Source organism: Setaria viridis, chromosome 1 (genome assembly GCF_005286985.2).
Source record: "Setaria viridis chromosome 1, Setaria_viridis_v4.0, whole genome shotgun sequence".
Taxonomy (NCBI): domain Eukaryota; kingdom Viridiplantae; phylum Streptophyta; class Magnoliopsida; order Poales; family Poaceae; genus Setaria; species Setaria viridis.
In genome coordinates this window covers 36,351,856-36,375,390 of record NC_048263.2, presented here as the reverse complement: position 1 = coordinate 36,375,390, position 23,535 = coordinate 36,351,856, and the positions used below count along the sequence as shown (strand labels likewise).

At 44.9% G+C, this 23,535-nt stretch overlaps 4 protein-coding genes and 1 pseudogene across 7 annotated transcripts; 3 read left to right on the top strand and 2 right to left on the bottom strand.

Annotated features, from left to right (window-relative positions):
* Positions 1-140: 140 nt before the first annotated feature.
* Positions 141-2,258, bottom strand: LOC117856398 (tetraspanin-8). The gene is made up of 2 exons (XM_034738776.2): positions 1,353-2,258; positions 141-1,243 (listed from the first exon to the last, which is right to left on the bottom strand). The coding sequence occupies exons 1-2, from the start codon at positions 1,863-1,865 to the stop codon at positions 950-952; spliced, it is 807 nt and encodes a 268-aa protein (XP_034594667.1). The 5' UTR covers positions 1,866-2,258; the 3' UTR covers positions 141-949.
* A 130-nt stretch (positions 2,259-2,388) lies between these two features.
* LOC117836493 (uncharacterized) lies at positions 2,389-6,088 on the bottom strand. Of its 2 annotated transcripts, none has more exons than XM_034715933.2 (8): positions 5,887-6,088; positions 5,656-5,796; positions 4,774-5,118; positions 4,497-4,583; positions 4,248-4,394; positions 3,597-3,694; positions 3,101-3,311; positions 2,389-2,620 (listed from the first exon to the last, which is right to left on the bottom strand). In XM_034715933.2, the coding sequence occupies exons 1-8, from the start codon at positions 5,900-5,902 to the stop codon at positions 2,535-2,537; spliced, it is 1,131 nt and encodes a 376-aa protein (XP_034571824.1). In that variant the 5' UTR covers positions 5,903-6,088; the 3' UTR covers positions 2,389-2,534. The 2 variants fall into 2 exon arrangements, with proteins under 2 accessions (XP_034571824.1, XP_034571832.1); XM_034715941.2 differs by having other exon boundaries at positions 4,506-4,583.
* Positions 6,089-6,191: 103 nt separating this feature from the next.
* Positions 6,192-8,088, top strand: LOC117836505 (H/ACA ribonucleoprotein complex subunit 2-like protein). The gene is made up of 4 exons (XM_034715949.2): positions 6,192-6,383; positions 6,490-6,559; positions 7,031-7,136; positions 7,712-8,088. Exons 1-4 carry the CDS (start codon positions 6,269-6,271, stop codon positions 7,871-7,873), a joined length of 453 nt encoding a protein of 150 aa, XP_034571840.1. The 5' UTR covers positions 6,192-6,268; the 3' UTR covers positions 7,874-8,088.
* A 2,519-nt stretch (positions 8,089-10,607) lies between these two features.
* LOC117836455 (LRR receptor kinase SERL2) lies at positions 10,608-14,972 on the top strand. 3 transcript variants are annotated; one of them, XM_072295021.1, is made up of 12 exons: positions 10,608-10,981; positions 11,082-11,376; positions 11,561-11,693; positions 11,785-11,856; positions 11,952-12,095; positions 12,267-12,338; positions 12,427-12,486; positions 12,599-12,696; positions 12,899-13,048; positions 13,172-13,513; positions 13,790-14,169; positions 14,259-14,972. In XM_072295021.1, exons 2-12 carry the CDS (start codon positions 11,274-11,276, stop codon positions 14,577-14,579), a joined length of 1,875 nt encoding a protein of 624 aa, XP_072151122.1. In that variant the 5' UTR covers positions 10,608-10,981; positions 11,082-11,273; the 3' UTR covers positions 14,580-14,972. The 3 variants fall into 3 exon arrangements, with proteins under 3 accessions (XP_072151122.1, XP_034571783.1, XP_034571773.1); XM_034715892.2 differs by having other exon boundaries at positions 10,608-10,985; XM_034715882.2 differs by lacking the exon at positions 10,608-10,981 and having other exon boundaries at positions 11,013-11,376.
* A 2,182-nt stretch (positions 14,973-17,154) lies between these two features.
* LOC117836475 (zinc finger protein HD1-like) lies at positions 17,155-22,849 on the top strand (annotated as a pseudogene).
* Positions 22,850-23,535: the final 686 nt, after the last annotated feature.

Below are 23,535 nucleotides of genomic sequence, written 5' to 3'. Positions count from 1 at the left end.
TCAGTCACCAACCACGCGTACGAAGCTTGCATTCTTGCTAACAGCAAAATGGTTCTTCGAGAATGCCTTGATTTCCTCTAGGCGCTTTCACTTTTCAAGGGCTGAACAAAGTAAAACCAACCGTGGTAGTCTGATAGGGAAAGGGCAAGGGGGACCCATCCCAACTTCCAAGCGCCTGCAGGCTGCTGGCTGCAGCAAATGAATCCACATCTCAACCGCTGTTCCAAAGCCGTGTGCGCACTGGTTCCGTCGCGCTCTAAGATCCTCAAAAGCGCTCTCAGATCCTCAAAGCCTTCGAGATGGCCACGGCGTGCAGGTCTGGACGCGGTGGCGCGCCGGGGTCGTGGGCGACTCCAAGTCGACGACGACAGGGCCGCAGGTGATGGCGACGATGGTGGTGGGTCGTGGCGGTGACCCGCGGCAAGCCGGCGACGACGCCTCACTACAGTCATGGAAGCTTCATTAGCACGCGATTAGCGATGGACGGGGCACTGCGCCGGAGGCTCGGAGCCAGGCATGCATATGGATGATGGGCCTAAAGGAGCTAACATTACGGCCCTATAACATTTTCAGGCCCAAACTATGCGTACATTACAAGACTGAACCTGAGTCACCTCGATCAATTTCGATCTGAAGAATTCTGAGTTCAACTGAATCAATCCTTCAACTTAGCCGCTACACAAACCTTTCGCGCGTGAACAAGAAGAAAATCAGGTGCGTTAAAACTGGGAATGCTTGTTAGATTATCCGTTTGTCTCACAAGATGTCGATCAAACATTACACAGCCTCTACACTGTACAAAGAGAGGGAAAAATAAGAACAGATCGCCACGAACATGTACTACTCAATCAACCCTGAACCCAAACCCCAGCACAAGCAACAGCCCCTCGCCCGCAACCGATGAGCATCATCATGATTTCCCATGAACGGAAGCGACGGTGGATGATGATCAGTAGTAGTACCGGCGGTAGCTGTTGTTGCGGATCGCGCAGCAGCCGAGCAAGTAGGAGAGGCAGAGGAGCACCAGGACGGCGACGTTGAGCGCGGCCACGGCCTTCCAGTTGTGGATGGCGGTGGTCACCACGGCGGCCTTGCACGCGTTGCACTGGAGGCACAGCACCCGCTGGTCGTTGCTCCACGCCCGGCAGTCGACGGCCGTGCTCGCGCCAGCCGCCGCCGCCGCCCAGAACGTCGCGTTCACGCGCTCGAACCCGCAGTACGCCGGCGGCTTGCAGCATCCCGACTGCACAAATTATATTATCAATGCTGACATGTCGTGTGGGCCCACCGTACCGTGCATGCCATGCAGCGAAACCAACGGATCCGCGCACGCGTGCGTAGGCGTAGCGTACCTGAACGAGCGGCAGGTACCGCTGGTAGAGCTCGCCGGCGTTGACCCCGCCCTGGACGCCGGCAACCCAGCCGCCGCCGCACACGCCCGCGTCCGCGATGCAGCTCTCGATCCGGCGCCACGTCTCGTAGTCCCTGACCCTGTCCCGCAGCCAGTCGGAGTAGTCCCCGACGCGGTACCCGCCGTACCCGGCCGCGGACACGGCGGCGGCGGCGCCCCTGTTGGTGACGGCGAGCGCGAACGCGGTGGCCACGAACATGCCGGTGAGGATCAGGAGCATGGCGACCACGTAGGCCCAGAGGAGCGGCGTGGCGCGGCCGCACGCGCCGGCGATCGCCATGAGCGAGAGCAGGAGGAACGCCGCGCCCAGCGCCATGGCGGGCACCCGCACCAGGCGCTGGCACTCGGTCGCCGGCTGCGCGAGGAAGTAGGCGCCCGCGCCGATGAGCGCCACGGAGACGAGGAGGGTGATGAAGTTCAGGGCGGCCAGGACGCCATTGGAGAGACTCACCATGGTTGCTGCACCCCTACGAGCCGATCCAATGTAACGCCGTTCTCCTATATACCGCCTGTGCTGTGTCCTTGATTTCTCCTAGTTCACGAATGGCAGATGCGTCTATTGACTGTTATTTGGGATCAAGAATGTTGGCAAGGCATTGAATCTCGTGGGGTTTGTGCAGTTCTCCAGCTTACACCTTGACAGGATTGAGATTTCTCCCGGGATTTACTGTTGCGTGGAATGTGGCAATGTGTTTTGGCAGTTTAGGTTCAGTCAAGACCTTAGGCAAGCAGTTCAGAACTCGGGAGGCTGGCCTCAAAGCGCGGAAGATCTCTTCCAGGCCCGCTTGACTACGAGGAACGAAGGGAGCACGCCAATTTTGCACCGGACTGCGCCTCTCGCCCCACAACACGCCGAGTACCATCCATTCCGGCAAGCTCACTAGATACACAGCAAAGCAAAGCAAAGCAACAAGAATGATCGACGGAATGCGCCAGATCATAGCTTTGATTCGAACAATATGTACTGGCACCGCAAATGCAAGCAACATGGAGTACATTTGGCATTGTTTCAGTTAAGAGCCATACATGCTAGAGAATGTCCAGCGAAACAAAATTGTTTGTCGAGCGACGAGTGGCCACTGATCAACAGCAACCAACCCTTCGGTATATGGCTTGGGCAGAATTAGTAAGGCTTGAATTTCCTCTGAGCCCTAAGCTCCTGTATCCTTTTCTTGTCCTGCTCGAACTTACTCTGCAACATTGCCAGTTCTGCACAAGAAACACAAAGCTGTCAGTTCCCACAACCTATCATATTCTAGAAAAGACATCATGCAGCACAGATGGCCAAAATCGAAAACTAACTGGTTTGGGACATCTGAACCAACAAGAACATCTTAATCTACCACACCACGCACAAGCACATATGGTTCATTTGACAAAGTCCAAGCAACAAGGCAAAATGAATGTTGACTTGTGTAATCAAACTGAAGATGCAAAATAGTAAACCTCTAACGAACCAAAATATTTTCCCAAAGCAAGAACAGATAATATCAAGCTGAAAGTTACCCATACGGAATGCCAAACAATGAACAGATTATTTCATCATGGGCCAATGAACTATTCAATTGCACAGCACCACAAGTCCAAACAGCTCATGCTGTACCTAGAACAAAATCTTGGTTCTACCATGTGTAGTAACCACTGCGTGTAGTTAAAAATAAGTAGTCTTGTTAAGAGATGACAACATACCACTGAGGTGGGCTTCTCGTTTCTGAAATCTGTAGAAGTTTGCATCAACTTCCTTGGGTTTCTTTTTAGCCATTTTCTCTTGCATTGCAACAAGAGATACAGAGCCAACAGCTGTTCCAGTTTCAGTATCTGTGGTCTTTTTCCTGCCCTTGTGATGCACGACAACTGTCCATCCATCTTCTGCCGCGCGCGCCTCCCTTTCTATCCTCTCCTGAAATAATCAAATAGGTGTCAGGAAAGAAATAAATTGCACATTTTTGGGAATAAGAAGAGTGTGCTTGCAATATCATGAAACCCATCATTCACAAGCAGTCTACCACTATGTTAAACATAATGCAAAGCAGACATTGGCATTATGGCTGGAAACAGTATCCACTGAGGGAATACTGGAAGAAATTTGTTATAAGTATTATGATAGTCATTTAGGTACATGCTTCAACATTAAGCTTGGGGAAGAAACTGTTATTGGACAGTAATCAGATGATATAACACTCACCTTCTCCTGTTGTTCCTCATGAGCAACTATAAACTCATCTATTCTTTCCTGCAAAACCTTCAAGCCAGGTCTATTTTGTTTGTACTCCAAGATCCATTCTGTCAAGACATCATATATAAGCTTTTAATACTTTGGTGCATCAAATTGCAAATCCCAACAGGAAAGGAGAGAAGAAAAAATGTGAAATTTAGAGGAGCAGAACATCAGTTAATAAGAAACCTGCAAGTCTGCAACACATATGGCTGACTTTAAAACCTATTGCATTGCAGGAATCAACAAGATAGACTAACAGATATTTGGATTAATATGTCAGTTTTCTAAAGAAAATTGGCTCCTAAAATGAATTTCATGTGTAGTGATCCTAAGAGGAATTAAATTATAAAATAACACATATATAGTCATTCGTTGTTTTGGGAGTTACTTTGCAATCTATATCCCAGTGAGTAGTTTTGCTTTTGGAGACTGCATTGGTGTCAATTGACTGGAGCAAATATTTAAATAAGTTTCTCAAAGATAATCACTGGAGTACTTCGGATATGGTACATTCAACCTTTTAATCATCAACCCTATATTCCATCAACAAACTTCTTAAAGAGTTGAAGACTAGCAAAATGGTATCTCAAAGATCAAAACTCAAAAGCAAAATATTACTTTTCATTCCTCGGGAACTGTCTTCGTCAACCGATGGAATCTCATTAGCGTTTGCAGTACCAACTTCAACATGCCTCTCCAGGTTATTCTCTTTGCTTGATGCATGCTTATCTGTCTTCTTGGCTTTCCCAGACCTTTTAACTTCCTCTGCAGTCAGTGCATGGACACAGAAAGTATAAATATTTATGAAACACATATAACTACAGAACAACTTTGATTAGGAGACAGATATAAAGCCCTACTACTTACTAGCCTTACTTTTCTTTCCCCTCTTAGATTTAGCAGGGCCCTCATTATCCATATTTTCACTCTGTGCTGCAAGTTGGTTGATATCGGCTGCATAAATATATGCATACAGCTATTAGGCAAAATGAAATGGATGAACTAATATATAATAAGGACATAATATAGGATACCAACTGGTTGTTGCACGAACTCACTACACAAACCATTTTAAGAAAAATGAGAAAAGATCAAAGCCATCAATTTGTTAAGGAAAACATTCAGCACCAGTGAACAATCTTACCACTTTGGGTTTCTTCATCTTGATTCTCGTGCAGAATTTCTTCTGCGTCACTAATCCCAGCAGAGCTCTTCCCTGCTTTTACCTTCCTTTTCTTCTTCTTCAGCTTGGGTGCTCCAGCATCGTCACTAACAACTGAACTCTCATATACCTTGACAGGGCTGCTACTTTCAATTAGCTTCTTTTTGCTCTCCTTCTTCTTCAGCTTAGGCGTTGCATCATCTTTACTGTCTGACAGTAATTCCACAACACCATCATCCCTGGCATGGCTGCTCTTTACTTTGGCATGCTTAGTTTTCTTCTTCTGCTTCAGCAATGCAATTTTCTTTCCCCGTGCCAATTCTTTATCTGACATTCAAATATGAAGGTGGGGAACATTATTTTATACAACTGTAGCTCTCTTAGATACTTCAACAAGAAGAAATTTGATATATGTACCCAGGGCATAGTGACCAACTTAAGATATAGATATAATGAAATCAATAGAAGTACAGAGCACGAGATGGTTTTCACTAGCTGTTTCAGGCACACAAGATGCTGGTGATAGGTTTGATCATAAAGTGTGGCAAAGAAATCCATCAATCAGTTAATGCATCACATTGATCATAAAGCAATGAGATATATCTTGAACAAAAGAATAATCATTCTTCCATGAACTCTAACAGCAATATTTTTCTTGTACAAAATCAGCATCCACTCTGGCTAATTGCCTTTCTCATTCTTACTCGAGCTGCTCGCTGCCAATACACCATCGCTTCCTCTTTGCAGGGCAACTAAAGTGGCATTTTTAAGCTCAAATAACTGATCTAGGTTAAAACTAATGGTTCTGAAACACAACTAAAAACGAAATGGGAGGAAAGGTAAAGAAGCCATCAATACCATTACCTTCCGCGAGGCCATGCTCGGCAGCGGGTTCGCTGTCGACGGCGCGTTCCAAGACTCTGTCCTTCTTCCTCTTTAGCTGCTGCTTCTTCACCCCAAGCGCCAATTTCCTGTCCTCCTTCGCTTCCAGCGAAGCCTTCTTGTCTACAAAAGAGCAAACTCTCACTTTCCCTACCCAATTCAATCTAATCCAACCAGGAAGCGATGGGATTCAGAGAGGAGAAAAGGCCGCACCTTTGGATTTCCCCATGGCAACAGATTTGTACCCAAGCCTAAGGAGGAAAAGGCAGGCAAACGGGCGCCGCCGTATTAATCTCCGTCCGTGAGCAACCCCCGGCTGCGGCGCCGCCGGCGAGGGTAGTTCTCGGTGGTAGCTGCTGTAGCTCCGGGGTGGGTAGTAGGGTTTGGGCCTTGGCTGTTGCCTGGTGGAACTTGTTGGGCTTCCTTTCTTGCAAAGCCTTTCAGACAGGTGGACCAAATGCAGGTGGGTCCCACGCACCAGTGACCTGGCAATTTATAGCGAGCGGCTTTGCGCCTCCTAAAACCCTAACTCCAGAACCAACTAAACCCGCGAAGCAACAAGTCGAAGGCGGCGGCGGCGGCGGCGGCAGAGGCGATGGGGAGCGACACGGAGACGGAGAAGAAGAAGACCCCACTGGCGCTAGCGCCCATCGCGAAGCCCCTCGCCGGCAAGAAGCTCTGCAAGCGGACCCTGAAGCTCGTGCGCCGAGGTTCGTGGGACTTCCTTCTCCGCCCAATTCGATTCTGTATTTGCCCCTTTTGGTTCAGGGTTTCTTCCCATCCGGTCGTGATTCGGTTCTTGGGGCGAATTTGCAGCGTCGGAGGCCAAGTGCCTGAAGCGGGGAGTCAAAGAGGTGGTCAAGAGCATCCGCCGTGGGAACAAAGGGTTAGTACCTAATCTCAATCCTTTTCTCTTCCTGTTCAGTGCTTTGTGAACTTGTAATAATTGCCTAATTGGGTAATAATGCAAATCGCTATTAGCCGATGCAACATGTAGGTTTAATATTTCTGTGATTCCTTGATACTGTGCCCAATCAGTAAAGGGTAAATGATTCTCACTTATGTATCGTTTCTTACAAAATGGTACTAGTATTATGTACCATGTCTTATCGGCCTTCCATAATGATATTTTACTCTTTAATCAAACAATAAGTGATAGCACTACCTTCCATTCTGATTCATTTGACTTGGTTATCCACATGGAGAACATACATGATAATCAAACATATATTGTGATGAAATTGTACAATTTTTGCGGGGAACTTGATTATATAAATGTGCTGCACTTCAAGGTTTTGAGCAGTTCTTGGCTTAACTTGCACTACATCATTTAAATCTGTTACTTTGCTTTGTGCAGGCTTTGTGTGATCGCTGGAAATATTTCTCCTATTGATGTGATTACACATGTTCCAATACTTTGTGAGGAAGCTAATGTTCCTTACATATATGTTCCGTCGAAAGAGGTGGGTTCTCATTTTCCATGTTTTTAGGCTTGATTATTCTGCAATGTTATGGTTTGAAAAAATCTCTTAATGTAAGGTATTATGAGAGGACAGTCACTACTGCCTGCCCATGTAATCAAATAATGCTAAAAATTGGTTATCAGGTGACCAACACACACAAATTTCTTGAACTTTAAGTGGAAATTATGTCATCTTCCTGGTAGGTGTACTGAGTCGTTTTTCTGTCTGTGGTCATATGCTACCAAGTAGCACCACCTGTAGTCTTGTCATTTGATATAATTATTCTAAATTAATTATGAGAAGACATGGAAGTTATCATTTCTTTTCTTGGTTGGTTTCACTAGTGATGTAAATAATAAACACCTTACCTTAAATTTTCCCTTCCCCATCAGCAAAATTTGTCATAATCTCCAGCATATGTGAAGATTACCAGTAGACAAAATAGTGACATGGAGAAACAAGCCATGCTGAGTTTGTAATTTGTGTATATGTCAGTTTGTGATTTTGGACTGGATGTTTAAGATAGAAGACATGGTCTTGAGATTTATTGACTTCTTGTGGTTGCCCCTCTGCAGGATCTTGCGACCGCGGGAACCACCAAGAGACCTACTTGTTGCGTCTTGGTTCAGACCAAACCAACCAAGGGGGAGCTCAGTGAAGAGGTGAAGGAGAAACTGAAGTCAGACTATGACCAGGTTGTAACGGAAGTTGCTGAGGCTACATCCGCAATGTTCTGAGAACAATTCCAGGACAGCAGTATCTGAGAATCAGGCGACTTCTTGGCGTAGTATGTAGCATGATCCTGACAGCCTGCCCTACTTGTGAACTGCACCAATATGTTTTCCAGGGTAGCTGGAGCACTATAAGTTGCTCGCCTATGTATTATGGACTACCCTTGTTGGTCGTACAATGATTAGATAAAATTAGCCAATTATGATGATTTGGATGAGCAGATTATCTTGTTTCCTGTGAAACTGCCAGATCTTGGTAGCTCGTGCGTGCCTCTTGTTTCAGGTGTTGTGTTGATGACTTGTCTCTAAAATCTGCCTATAATGTTTGAAAGTGTCACGGCATCTGAGCACTTTGATCACTGATCAGGAATAGTTTCTGCCCACTAGGGGTAGAAATCATTGAACATCCTTTCGATTGTCTGAGAGCTGGGATGGCCCATTTTCGTGACCTCGGGCGTTTGGAGCCATTGAAAGAGTGTAGGAATGATAGAGAGCAGCCGTACAGCACTGCAGTCGGCCACTGATTCCTCAGGATTCAGAGCTGTTTGCGGGTACGCAGGGAAACAGCTCCGGTTTTTGCACTGGTACTGATCTTTTGGGACTTCATCTGGATCTTTGTTTCATGGCGCTTCTGTTCGGAAGGTTGTGGCAAACACACGACAAAAGTTTGGCCCGGAATTTCTGTGTTGCAACTGTTGTGATTTGTCAGTGTCACGCATCAGTCTCTCTGGGAGTGTGTCACCTAACCAAGCATTCTTGTTTGTGGACGAGGATTTTGGCCATGGGGAGCCGAATTGGGGAGAGAGATTCAGGCACAGCTCTCGAGCTGCCGCCAACCACCCTTTCCAATCCCGGGCAAGCAAAGGAGTGGGTCGGGGTTTAGTAGGATTCTAATGCGTGGCCAAGCTTGTGGAATGTAGAGATTCTCTTGGGATAACCATGCCACAAACCAGGACAAGCAAAAGATCCAATGGCAAATGGCCTCTACCTTGCGACAGTTTATGTGATTCACTTGCCAGGCGACACAAACATCTTACCGTTATAAACTTAGAGAACATGAAGGCAAACCTATTTCAGAGGAAAAGAAAAAAAAGAAATAGACCTCGGGTTATGCCACAATTTCACTCGAGTGATAAAGCTTTCGCCGTACAATTTTTTCACCTTGCTGGTCAAAGATACCGGAGGACTGGAGGATGGCGTGCATGAGATCAGAGCCTTTTTGTTGATGACCTGCCTGGTCACCATACTTGAGGGGCTGAGATCACCTGGTCAATCCCAGCATACAAGGCGCATGATATACTTGCAATGGTTCACTATGAGCAGTGATGCACAGCTCTTGTACTGTACTGGTCTACCCTGGCATGCATGGCACTGTGTGGCTCTGCGCCCTGCGTACGCATGGCATTTGATTCTGTTGGGTCTTGGTCTTGGACTCCCTGGTCATTTGTGTTTCTTGACATCCAAGATTTCTTGCGTTAACCGTCTTCTTTGCAACTAATAAGTGTCATCATTCAGGCCACGACGACACACAACTTACACGCACGGTTGCAAAAGGGATACCTGAAGCTCGTCCTTAGGAACCTAACCAGGCCAATGATGCAGGCTTGGACATGAAGTTGAGATTTGGGCAACTGAAGCAACATCATGATACACGCCTGACGCCCCCATGCTTGGAGCTTTACCAGGCACTCTCAGCTCTGCTAGAAAACATCAGGTTTTCATTTTTCAAGGGAGCAAGCCCAAGCCATGATCGATGTCTACACTGACAAACCTGACTTCTCAATTTTTTTCCCCTTGGACCCCATATACGCTTCGATCTCATCTCCCTCTTTTTCTACCAGACCTGTACGGTGTGGCTGGGGCAATTGGCACGGCGTTGCCTTTCGCTCTTCCACACACACCACACCACACACGCAATGACACAAAGCGAGGGGCGGGCGCAGCAGAGGAAAAAAAAGGAGAAAAGCGAAGAGGGGACAGGCAGAGGCAGAGGCAGCAAAGCACCCCTCATTTCACTGAAAAGAGAGGTCACGTCTTTCATGCAAGGTAGCCTCGCAATGATTTCAGGCCCAAGGACAAGAGGAGCATGCCCTTCTGATCTGCCCCATCCCTTCTCGTTTGCAGATCAAACAGGGAAACAAGGTTGATGGCCTCCTGGAGCATCATCGGACTGATAACAATCTCCCTCCTAAACAAGTAAACAGCACCTAAACCTGTGGTTTCCCTTCCTTAAACACCACTCTACATGCACAGCTACCTCTAAACAAGTGCCATCACATGACACAGGAAGGCACGGATGACCCTCTGATCATAGCTCGTATAAAAAGAGAAGCTCACTAAAATCTCTCTTTTTATTTTTCTTGGAACTTTTTATATGCATATACTTGGAATTTTGGAGGTATATGTGTGTAAGCATTTGCATGCTATTTTTCTTATGCCACCTGAAGTGATGCAAACTGACGTGGCAATAACCTAGGCTACTGTTAACCTGCTACATAGACAGCAGAAAGATAGCAGTAGTAATTTTCCTTCTCGTGACCAAGATTGCATTTGCTTTAGTTGGTTCTTTTCTTGATTCTCCATCCACGCTGCAAGAGGACCAAAATTCCCTTGTCCACATCCCCCCAACGCCTCCACTTCAGGTCAGGTGAGAGGCACTTCCTCCCTGTCATCATCCTCCCACCCCTAGTCCCCCCTTCCTCCTACTAAAGATACTTTTGCTGCTCCGTTTGTTTATCGCTCCCACCAGTATTCTCACTCACACACTTCCCCAGCTAATTGTCGTCCAACTGCCCATGCTTTGGAGAATTCTTTTGTTGCAAGAATCCCCAATCAGTTCAAAGGCGCTGTTGTGACCTGTCACAGTCTCACTCCACTGCAACACACCCACACTCCAATAAAGCAGATGTCTTTCTTGAGTGGGATCAATAATAATCTGTCAACTTTGGACTAGATTAGCCTAGCCACCTTAAGTTAACAAACACACCGTCACTGTTTTTCATAACCTGGTTCCATTCTTCACAGGCCCCAAGAACACAAAGGGGAGGGTGAGGAGGAGGAATTTTCTTGCCTCCTTTGCTGCAATTTTCTATCCCAAGCAGGCTCAGGTGGCAGGCATGTCTGTTCCCCCTCGCCCCTCCTTTTGTGCTTCTGCTTGCTTGCAGCCAGAACACAGGCATCTTCTTTTGTGTCATCTGCTTGCTACTACTGACAGGTCCTCAGAGGCTCAGAGCAGAGGCATCCGGCATCCCTTCCACTGCCACTGGCAATTTGGTTCTGTGGGAAGCCAGGCTGCCTCATGCTTCTTCCTCGCCTTGGCCTCACCCTTGCTCGCTTACATGTTTGAACACGGAAGAAGCTCCTGAACCTGTTGCCGAGGAGGCCCTGGGCTTGCGCTGCCTTGGCAATGGGGATGGTTCTTGTTGCTTCCTCCCTGGTGTTGCTCTTGTTCGTCTCCGCTTGCGGGCCGGCAAGTGGCCTCCTCTCCCCCAAGGGCGTAAACTATGAAGGTCCATTCCCTCCCCAAATCAAGAGACATCTTGGTTCTTTTGTGTTTGTTCTCCATTCTCCTGCAATAGTGCTTGCAGTCACCTTTGTGATACTCTCAGATTAAAGAACTCTGTTATTGGCTCTTTGTTCCCTCCCCTCCTTTTTGCCGCATTTGTGTAGTGACAATCTCTGTTTCCTTTGCAGTTCAAGCTCTCATGATGATCAAGAACTACCTCAAGGATCCTCATGGCGTGCTGAAGAACTGGGACCAAGACTCTGTGGATCCTTGCAGCTGGACCATGGTCACTTGCTCTCCGGAGAACCTTGTCACGGGCCTGTAAGCAAGTCACCTCCCATTCTTTTATGTATCAGCTCAATCAATGTTTCCTCTGTATCTTACCGTTTCCGTGGCTGTTTTCATTTGGTAGGGAAGCACCAAGCCAGAATCTTTCTGGCATTCTCTCCCCAAGCATAGGGAATTTGACCAACCTTGAGACAGTGTAATTTTTTTTTCATGATTAGCCTTATCAATCTTTGCTATGTTTCTTGTGGGAAGGAAGAGATCTCATTTTTGTTCTCTCTGTATTGTTTATAGTCTTCTGCAGAACAACAACATAAACGGGTTAATCCCGGCAGAGATTGGCAAGCTAACAAAACTCAAGACGCTTGATCTCTCCAGCAACCACTTCTCTGGTGAAATCCCAAGCTCAGTGGGCCACCTTGAAAGCCTTCAGTATCTGTGAGTGCAATTTTGCCCCACTGTACTATAGCTTTGAACAGTTGAATTTCTGTTCCACTGTACTTGTCATGAATGCTATTCTGGAGTTTTTCTATTCATGGCCTGTTGTCCTCAGGAGGCATCCCGTATCTATTCCTTTTGTTTAATTACTCAACATTGTGCTGTCATTAGGAGGCTTAACAACAACACACTATCCGGTGCCTTCCCGTCATCGGCAGCTAATTTATCACACCTTATTTTCTTGTGAGTACTCATTACATTGTTTTGCTGTTCTGTGATATGTGTCCTCTGTTGGCTGTGTGGTGATCACCGTTAACTGGCATTTTTTCAGGGATCTGTCCTACAATAATCTAAGCGGTCCAATCCCAGGGTCCCTGACAAGGACATACAAGTAAGGCTATACCCTTCTATTGTTTATTTTTGACCAAAAGTACCACTGAAACGTACTTATCATCAAACTTTGAATTATCAGAAAATAAAATATTCATACCCTTCTCTTGCAGCATTGTAGGGAATCCACTGATTTGTGCAGCAACTACGGAACAAGATTGTTACGGATCTTTACCGATGCCAATGTCTTACAGCCTGAATAACACACAGGGTATGCAGAGTTAGTCAGTTCTGTACCATGTTCAGCAGTGATTAGCAGTATGTACGTCAAATAGGTCATCGGTTAAGTTAGCTGATGCCCAATCGTGTTAAGGGTTATACTAGTGCTCATGCTCAATTAGCACAAAGCTTCAAATAAAAATTAACATTAATTTTGTAGATAGCAATTGGTATAATGACAACTTTATCTAAAGGTACTGTGATGCCTGCGAAAGCTAAGAGCCACAAAGTTGCAATTGCATTTGGTACTGCAACTGGCTGCATCAGCCTCCTCTTCCTTGCCGTTGGATTGCTGTTCTGGTGGAGGCATAGGCGAAACCGGCAGACTCTTTTCAACGTTGATGGTAAGTAAAATACTTAAGTTCCTCGTTTATTCATGAACTCAGCACCTCGACCGTGAATATTGATGGCATCAGTTGCCATGGTGAAAAATCTGTTTGATCTTATTACTGTATTGGCTACTGCAGATCAACACATAGAGAACGTCAACCTTGGAAACATGAAGCGGTTTCAATTCAGAGAGCTGCAGGCTGCAACAGAAAGCTTCAGCAGCAAGAACATATTAGGAAAAGGTGGTTTTGGAATCGTTTACCGAGGGCAACTCCCAGATGGAACTCTTGTAGCCGTCAAGAGGCTCAAAGATGGTAATGCTGCAGGCGGGGAAGCTCAGTTTCAGACCGAAGTTGAGATGATCAGCTTGGCTGTGCACAGGAACCTCCTCAGACTCTATGGATTCTGCATGACTACCAGTGAGAGACTACTGGTCTATCCATACATGTCGAATGGGAGTGTCGCTTTGCGCCTGAAAGGTAAGATATCAAGTTTCAGGCTATAAATGTGCTAGTGTCATATGCCTTTGTTCGTTGAAGATCAAATTTTCTTAAGTAAACGTATATGGAATTAAACATGACTGCTTGATATAAATGAAGATGCACCCAACGCACCCCATGCCGACAAGCAGAAGAAGATTCGGAATTTGAACCTTTCGTTCCATATCCTTTCCTTTGGGCAGAATATTAGAGCGAAGAATATGATTCCCATAATAAACAAAACATTAACTTGTTTTTTCACCAAAACAACTACAGGGAAGCCACCACTGGACTGGACCACCAGAAAGAGGATCGCACTTGGTGCAGCAAGAGGTCTACTGTACCTGCACGAGCAGTGTGATCCCAAGATCATCCACAGAGACGTTAAGGCAGCAAACATACTGCTAGATGACTGCTGCGAAGCCATTGTCGGGGACTTTGGGCTTGCAAAGCTCCTAGACCACCGTGAATCACATGTTACCACAGCTGTGCGGGGAACTGTCGGCCACATAGCCCCTGAGTATCTCTCTACTGGCCAGTCATCTGAGAAAACCGACGTCTTTGGTTTTGGAATCCTGCTGCTGGAGCTGATCACGGGTCAGACTGCATTGGAGTTTGGAAAGTCATCAAATCAGAAGGGAGCCATGTTAGACTGGGTAAGTTAATTCACTACCAAGTTTAATGTGGTCTAGATAACTTGTGCCGTATGATCATACTTGAACTAACTGACATTGGCTCTGTTCAGGTGAAGAAAATGCACCAAGAGAAACAGCTGGACATACTTGTCGACAAGGGCTTGGGGAGCAAATATGACCGCATTGAGTTGGAGGAGATGGTGCAAGTGGCGCTGCTATGCACCCAGTTCCTCCCTGGCCACAGGCCCAAGATGTCAGAGGTGGTCAGGATGCTCGAGGGCGATGGCCTCGCAGAGCGGTGGGAGGCGTCACAGCACACCGACTCGCACAAATTCAAGGTGCCCGAGTTCACCTTCAGCCGCTGCTACTCTGACCTGACGGACGACTCGTCGCTGCTGGTGCAGGCAGTGGAGCTCTCTGGGCCAAGATGACACCATTGAGACTGTGTGAGACAAGAGGTTACCAGTCGTTTCCCAGTAGGATCTGTAAATAATACAAAGTGAGGCAACTGATGTTGCATCCTGTCAGAAATTGAAGCAGATCTCAATCAGTTGAACTGTACAAAGATCAAAGAAGAGCACATCGTAGCTAGGCTAGGCACGGTATATTACTACATTTACAGGTTCTGTAACTGTTGGTAGAATAAGACCTCAGAGCAATATTTCCTGTTTCTAATGTAAGGTTTCGTTTGCATGTTTTCCTTTATATTTTTACTACTCTAGTTCTAGTTTGTAAGAAATAAGAACCTTTTCCATTGGATTGCAGAGACCTGGAAGTGTCCATGTTCTCCATACATTAATCAACTCTCCCAGATTGTTGCTGAATTCAATTTATGTCCTATTTCCATACAAATAAAAAATCTTCGCTAGATAATACTCCCACTAGATAACATTCTTTTTGTTCCAAATTGTACATTTGTACTCTAGTTCACTTTAGCTTTGCCATAAGTCAAACTTCTCTAACTTTGACCGAGTTATATAAAAGAACATCAACATCCACAACATCAAATTAGTTTCATTAAATCCACCGTGAAATATGTTTTGATGATGCATTTATTTGGTGCTACAATATATGTTATCATATTTTTCTATAAACCCAGTCCAAGATAGAGAAGTTCGACTTATGATAAAGCTAAAGTGAACTATAGTTTGGAACCGAGGGAGTGAAAATGGTTTTGTATTTATATCTGACTCCACGTTACTATACATTGTATGACACAAAGATAAGGATCAAATAAGCAGGCTAAAGTTTTCCATTGCCATGTTAAGAATCATCAGAAACATTCCATTAAAAAAGAAGAAGAATCATCAGGGCAGGCATAAAGCACAAGAGCAAACTAACACAAAAAGAAAAAGAAATGAACTCAAGTGTATTGAAGGTCTATGTGCTCAGAAATAAGCAGCTCCTCCCCAGTTCACCACCACAAGTTCAGCGCGCTCTGTGCACTCAGTTGCAAGCCCGATAACATGGTTGCCAGTTGGTGTCTGTTGGAATCATACTCCAACATTTGAAAGGTCATGTACCTGTAAAATCACAAACAATGTGGTCACTTCCATATCACCTCTCACTGTTCCTCTGTTTATTTAGTTAACACTGAGAGGTTTTGTGGCAAGTCAACAATCTGGCATGGCGAATGCAAGAATAAAACAAGGCATATAAGTGCAAACTACATGGAAAGCAGGTCAAGGCCTCAAAACGAACGCACGCGCCCACACATTTGTTCTGATAGTTCAGATGAAAAGGCTTACTACTCATTCTCTAATAAATATTGGAGGCAAAAATAATTATCCCATTGGCCATTCTATCTCAAAGTTTGTATTAGTTATCCAACAGCTTACATTGTAAAATCACCCAAAATTAAACCAACAATGATGAATCCTAAAAAAATATTTAGACCCAATGCTCTTAAAAAATATTTCAAGACTATCAGTACAACCACACAAGCTAACATTTGATTAGCTGAAGTTCTGGTCACACAAAGGTTTTGTCAGTTGCAATAATATATGCCACTAGTCATAGGAAAGAGATCATGTCAAGATTTGAGTAGCTGCAAGAAATATGCATAGAATATTGGTAAATTGACTTGTACACTGCTGATCACCTTAGATATTTGCAGTCCACTACAGTGCCAGAGAAATTATCAGGTGACATGGCAGGGTGCTTTAGAACTTTTCCCATGTATGTCAAGTTCCTACCTCACACGAGAGGTTCCAAAAGGTGCCAAAGGCTGGCACAAACCTCAAACTTTGGAATCCAAGAGACTCCCTCCCTTATCTGTTTTGCAAAAGATATTCATAAAGAGAATGAGGAGCATCTGCACCCTTTACTTCCCTTTTTTGTTATAGCTCTTCGATCTTGGGCCTATTCCACTTCAACGTTTGGCAAGTTTCTTTGATTGCTGAACAGCAACTTGTATAATTTGCTTAAGCACTTTCTTAGGTCGCCATTATGATCCACATGGAAAATACAAGCAAACATATCATCTGTGCAGTGGAAACAATACCATCGATCGGCACAAAGTCTAACACCTTAACAGTGAGAAAGTCTTCAAACTGGTTTCCTAAAGTTCTTTGACAATTATTCAATCAGATGGTTCTGACTTACCTGAAAAGTACTCATTTTATTCTCTAGAATGAAAATTGGAGTAAAATCTTTATCCGAAAACGACACTGCATTTGAAGATTGGCGTCAAGGCAAGTAGTGCAGTAGCAGCATCCACGGACAACCACAAGATAGGGGCACAGCTGTGCTCAGCCCCATGAATGATACCACGTGTTACTCAACGGATTCCAGTGTCACCGTCCTATTATACTACACACTGAAGTACAGAACTTTGAATGGTGATAACTTCCACTCGCCACTCACTCCAAAATAAGTTCAAGTATGTCGGACCAGAAGAGCAGGAGAAGATACATACTCACTTGAACAGAGCACACTAGACACTAGCTACGAAATTCGCTAATACCTCTTCACTTTTAGAAGCACAAGTTGCAAGGTTCTATGTTGATGAATTGTAATTTCAGTACTAACCTTTTCAAGCAGGAAGCTGGGGGGAGAATTTCTCCAAGGGCCAGGCCATGCGATGGGTGCCATGCAGCGCCAAGTATGGTTTACTGCCATGCTTTTTCTCGAACATGCAGGAGAGCTGCGCATCTTTATACTAAGAGAGGGAAAAATGACCCAAATTACAAAACAACATCACCCCACTTTGGGCCAGGGCAGGGGACGTTGGGGTTCCACAGAAAAAGACTCTTACGGAAAAACAACACTAAAGGACATGACCTCGAGGACCCCTGCACACTCTAACCAGACAACCGACCCATGTCTAACGCTGAGAGCCCTTTGGCTCCAGCCATCTGCCATTGGTGGGACTCGTCCTTGAAAGCCTGCAGGGCTTCCTGGACATTAGGAGCGGATCCTTCAAACACACAAGCGTTGCGATGTTTCCATATGGTCCATGCATCAAGAATGACCATGGAATTAAATCCCTTTCTTTGCTTCTTTGAACATTTCTTCCAAGACCTTCTCCACCACTCCATAAAGGAACTGGTCCGGCGACTAGGTACCAGGCTAGACAGGTTCAGAGGCTGCAGGACGTTGAACCAAAACTGTCGTGCAAAAACACATGTGGTAAGAATGTGTTGGACAGTCTCATCTTCCTGGTCACAGAGAGGACAATGCTCTGGGTGAGGAAGTCCTCTTTTTTCCAGGCGATCAGCTGTCCAACAACGGTTTCGAATGGCCAACCAAATGAATATCTTGCATTTCCCTGGAGCCCATGATTTCCAAATTTTCTTCCAGGGTTCAAATGAGATGGAGCCAACAAAAAAAAGCTCTATATGCTGATTTAGTAGAAAAGAGACCTGAGGCTTCGAACTTCCAGTGATGTTGATCCTTGGATTGTTCAGAGTTACATCTGAAAGAACATCCCAAAGGTGCAGATATTCTACTAGACCATTTAGGCTGAGCGCACCCCTTATGTCAGTTACCCAAGAATGATCCTGGAGAGCTTGGGCCACAGTCCTCGTCTTTCTCACCCTCAAGGGTACCCACTAGTGAACATCAGGTGCCAAATTTTCCAAAGAGCAACCGTGCAGCCAGTGATCGGACCAGAACAAAGTATTGTCTCCATTGCCAATGGAAGTCACCACTGCTATGGCAAACATGGCAAGGTTATTCGGCTGAACTGGTATTTCAAGACCAGCCCATGGCCGATCAGGTCTGGTTTTTTTCCAACCAGAGCCAACGCATCTGTAAAGCCCATCCTATGACCTCAAGGTTATGTATGCCCAGACCACCGAGATCAGGTCTCATGACCTTTTCCCAGGCCACCAAGCAGCAGCCACCATTTACCTCTTTTCTTCCCTTCCACAAGAATCTCCTCCTGTTTTGTCAATTGCTCTGATGAACCACTTAGGCACTTTAATGGCGATCAGCAAGTACAAGGGGATGGCAGTAAGCACAAAGCGAACTAACACCGCGCGACCGGACATGTTCATCAAAGCACCATTCCATCCTGGAAGTTTATCCGCTATTTTCTCAATCCAAACCAGCAGGTCCCTTCTTCTTAGCTTCTTATCAGAGATAGGTAGGCCCAAGTAAGTGCAAGGAAAAGTTGTTGTTGTGCACTGCAAAGTGTTGTTCACCACGTCAACAATTTCGCAATCACACTGAATGGGAATTACACAACTCTTGTTCAGGTTGGTATGCAGGCCAGATGCTTCACCAAAAATATGCAGCAGGTTTTTTGTAAGTTGCAGATCATTATCCTCCGGGCGAATGAAGAGTGCCACGTCATCTGCATAGAGAGACAGATGCTGTCCGGTAGAATGGAGAGGAAGGAGTAATCTCTCTGACTCAGCTTTGGCAAATAAGCTATTCAGAACGTCCATGACCAAAATAAAGAGCATGGGAGAAAGCGGATCTCCCTGTCGTAATCCCCGTTGGTGGAATATATGTTCCCCGGGTTCTCCATTCAGGATAATCTGGGTAGATGCTGAATAAAGGAGGTTGGAAATGAGATTGCACCAGGAAGCTCCAAAACCCAAATGTGAAAATATCTCCATCAGAAAAGCCCAGGATACTGAATCAAAAGCTTTAGAGATGTCAAGCTTCAGGAAAAGACACGAGACCTTGCGCCGGTGTAGGACTTTGATGGTTTGCTGGACCAACATAAAGTTATCATGTATGCATCTGCCCCGAATGAACGCACTCTGATTAGTAGCAACTAGCTTATCGAGGTGAGGGGCTAAGTGATTTGCCATCATTTTAGTGACCAGTTTAGCAAAACTGTGTACAAGACTAATTGGGCGATAATCTTTAGCTGTATCCGCGTCGACCTTTTTGAGAATCAGAGTCAGGTATGCCGAGTTCAAGAGCTCAAGCTTTCTTGCATCACCTTGCTGCAAGGTAATGATAGCTGCCATGAAATCTGCCTTTATAATTGGCCAACAAGATTTGTAGAACCGTCCAGTATAGCCATCCTGACCTGGCGCTCTATCAGATGGAAGAGACTTGATTGTCGCCCATACCTCCTCTTCCGAAAAAGGTGCATCAAGAACCGAGAGATCAATCCCTGCTATATGGAAGAAATCCAAATCCAGAGTGCTAGTTCTTGGCATAGCGGTTCCCAGCAGGCCATCAAAGTAATCAAAGAGAACCTGATGTTTCTCCTCCTGGGCCGTGGCCACACGATCACCGTCCACTAGCTTGGAAATAAAATTCTTGCGCTTCCGAAAAACAGTTTGCTTGTGGAAAAAAGAGGTATTAGCATCACCATCTTTTTAAGTACCTGACCCGTGAGCGGAGCGGAGCGATCGTTCTTTCCAGGGAGGCAAGAACCAAACAATGCCGTTTGAGTTCACATCTCAACCAGTTTTCATCATGGGACAGTTCCCGGTGATCTTGAGCCTTCTCTAGGCAGTGTAGTATATCTCTGGCAAGGGCTAGCTGAGCCTTTATGTTTCCAGTTTGCTTCTGACTCCAGGATTGCAGGGCTCTTGTTTCAATTTAATAGAAATCCGTTCAAGGGGGCAGCAGCAATTCACTTGTTCTTCCCAAGATTGCTGTACAGTTTCATGAAAACCAGGAAGTCTAGTCCAGAAGCTTTCAAAGTGAAACCTCTTCTTCCCCATGATCCCTTCCCTGAGACCTAGAACCAGTGGGCAGTGATTAGACATCTCCGTTGCATGGCTTTGCAATATGCTCTCAGGATAGATATCTTCCCAGTCATTAGTACAGAGAACACGGTCTAACTTGACAAGGGTAGGTGAATCACTTTCATTGGACCGAGTGTATCGTCTGCCTAGCAATGGGATCTCCTTCAGTTCCAGATCATTCACAAACCGGCGGAAACGACCCATCATAGCTCGATTGACATTTTCGTTGTTCTTATCTTCGGAGCAATATATCATGTTGAAATCCCCAGCAAGCATCCAGGGGCCAGGACATTCTGCCCGGACTTCTCGGAGTTCTTCTAAGAACGCCACCTTGTCAGCGTCATGCTGAGGGCCATACCCCCCTGTAAGCCACCAAGGTGTGTCATCTCTGCCACTAAGTAAAACTGACACTGAATGTCGATGGACACGATGGTGATCGATCACAAAGGAGCCATCCCGCCAAGCAATTAGGATGCCTCCTCTTGTCTGTTGCGCCAGGAGGAACACAAATTGGGTGAACTCCTGACCAAGAAAGGACGACACATCATACACAGAAATATGGGACAGTTTGGTCTCTTGCAGACAGACCACAGAAAGTTTAGATGCATCAACAACTTTCCGAAGATTATCTCGTCTTGTTTTATCATTAAGACCCCGTACATTCCAAATCAAGATGCTGGATGTATCCATTAACACAGAGTAAAATGCAAGACCAAAAACAGGAGCTCTCAGATAACTACCACGGTGTTGTCAGCTACTGCCATGCTGATGCTGCATATCTCTGCGCGTCATGCGATACACAGGTTCATTCTGTTAATCATGTGGCATCAAGTCATGAACGTGTGCATTTATGCGAGGTTTGCATGACTGCACCTGCAGTGTCAGCATGCTGTGCAGATGCAGCAGAACTGTGTACCACCTGTGATGCAAAGGTGCACTCTGCAAATTCACTGTCTCAGAGGCACCAGCGAGTGCCTGTGCTGCCGCTTCCAGCTACTTCCATTCCAGCAGTCTCTGGTTTTGCTGAGGCAGGAGCTGCTGTTACTACCCATGGTAGCAAGGAAAAAGAGGAAGTAGACTCCTGGCTCCTGTTCACCAGGGATTCCGGTTATAACTATGGTACCACCACCACTACAAACAACAATAGTAGCAAGATGTATTTTGGTAAAGTAGACCAGTACTTTGATGTTACTGGATATAATTCGTACTATGGCAGCAACATCATTAGAAACACAGAAGAGCAGTATAGAATGCAAGAGCATCAGCAGATCCAGAGAAGGTATGGAGCAACGGAATGGAGTGAGTGTGTAGTGCCTTCACAGCTTTCTGTGGTAAATGAGCATGCTGCCTCTATCACCAACAGTGTAAGTTAATCTTTTTCTATGCTCTCAATAATTATGCGGTGATCTATGTATCTTAAGCACCATTCAGCCTCAGGTTATAATCCATTAACAAACCGTCCTCCTCTAAACTACCGTGTGGTGATCTACTTATTTTATGAATACGCATCCAAATTGATTGAATCAATGTCCTGTAAAATTTCAGTGTGGGTGCAAAAGGATGCAACTCGTTTGTATTCTATTTTTCATTCTATTGCCTCTTTAACATTTATTTTTCTACCTTTTAAGACTTTTAGACATTTTTTTCAAGTTCTCTTCCTACATTAAGATCCAAGCAAGAATTAATAGCATCTTCAGGCTGTAGGCTCTGATTTTCTTGGACCTAAAACAGATTAAGAATCACTGTAAAACAGTAATGCACAAAAAAAAATCCACCGAATTTAGCTTGCCTGTTCCTCTGCATCTAAAACTCCAAACTTCAAAGTTTCCTATTTCTTTACAAAGACAGCTAATCCTGTACAAGTTCTCAACTCTCAGCTAGAAGACACTTAAAAGTGATTTTAATGTCTAGAATTTCAAAGCAATCGGATTCCAGATCCACACTGTTGCATGGTGTGTCATACCTGAAATTTATCGTTTATATATTTCACTAACTATTTGCCAATTTTATCTCAGATATCTCTTTCATCAACGGAAGCCGGTATAGTACCAGACAATACATAGCAGATATCTCAAACCTCACTATACTAACAACTGGAGGAGTGGATCTATTATCATACTACTCATTTCAGATGCCAGTACATTTGAGCCCCATGGACAGAGCGGCCAGGGTCCTCAGGTACAAAGAGAAAAGGCAGGCAAGAAAGTTTGAGAAGACCATAAGGTATGCAACAAGGAAAGCGTATGCTGAAGCACGGCCACGGATCAAAGGTCGCTTCGCCAAAAGATCAGATGTAGAGCTTCAAGTGGATCATATGTCCTCATCACCACCAGATCTACCCAACAGTAGCTATGGTACAGTTCCATGGTTCTGATATGATGGGATGAAATATTATGTTGACAGACCTAGCAATCATATGGTTTGTTGTGTGTCCAGAAGCTCTGGAATAAAATGAACAGTAGCTTCTTTATTTTTGGCAGATAGCATATTTCATTATCTTGGTACTGCAGTTTTGCTTTGTAATTTCATTGAAATATTATTAGTTAGAACATGCTCTGATTACAAAAAAGTGAAATGGTAAACGTACAGGGAAAGTGTAACATAAGAGAGAACTTATACTATCAAGGCAATTAAAAACAAACTCGTAGGTTAACCCGACAAAGATACATGCATATTGATATCAACATCTGCAGAAATTAATCACTACTCGGTACACTCTCACATTATTATACACAAGTAATTGACGAAAGGATTTCAGAGACATCCTGAGTAAGATAAAAAAACAAATATCTATTAGTAGGACAGGGAATTCAACTCCTAAATATATCAAACATGATTACACGAAGTCTAACTGTACAGCACAAAAATCCCAAAAGGTAATCTTCCTAGCAGCATCTCATGTTTTGCAACTTGGGATCTGGACAACATGACAAGCTGAAAGCCACACATGTTCATGCCGGAAAAGTACCACGTCCAGATTCAGGCAAAATTTCGATTTAAAGACATTTAAAGCATATGACTTTTTTACAAACCTTGCTTCTAAATTTAAGCTTTGAGCCTTTGAGAAAGGGACATAAATTGCAATATGCTTCTATGCTATCTTTGGTAAAGGTGAACATGAATTTTGGCTTAGAGAAGGTGGCATAAATTGCAATATGTTTATTGTTTCGAATAACTTTATGTGAAGTTTGCATATATTTGAGACCAGTATCGAAAGGGCCAAGGTAGA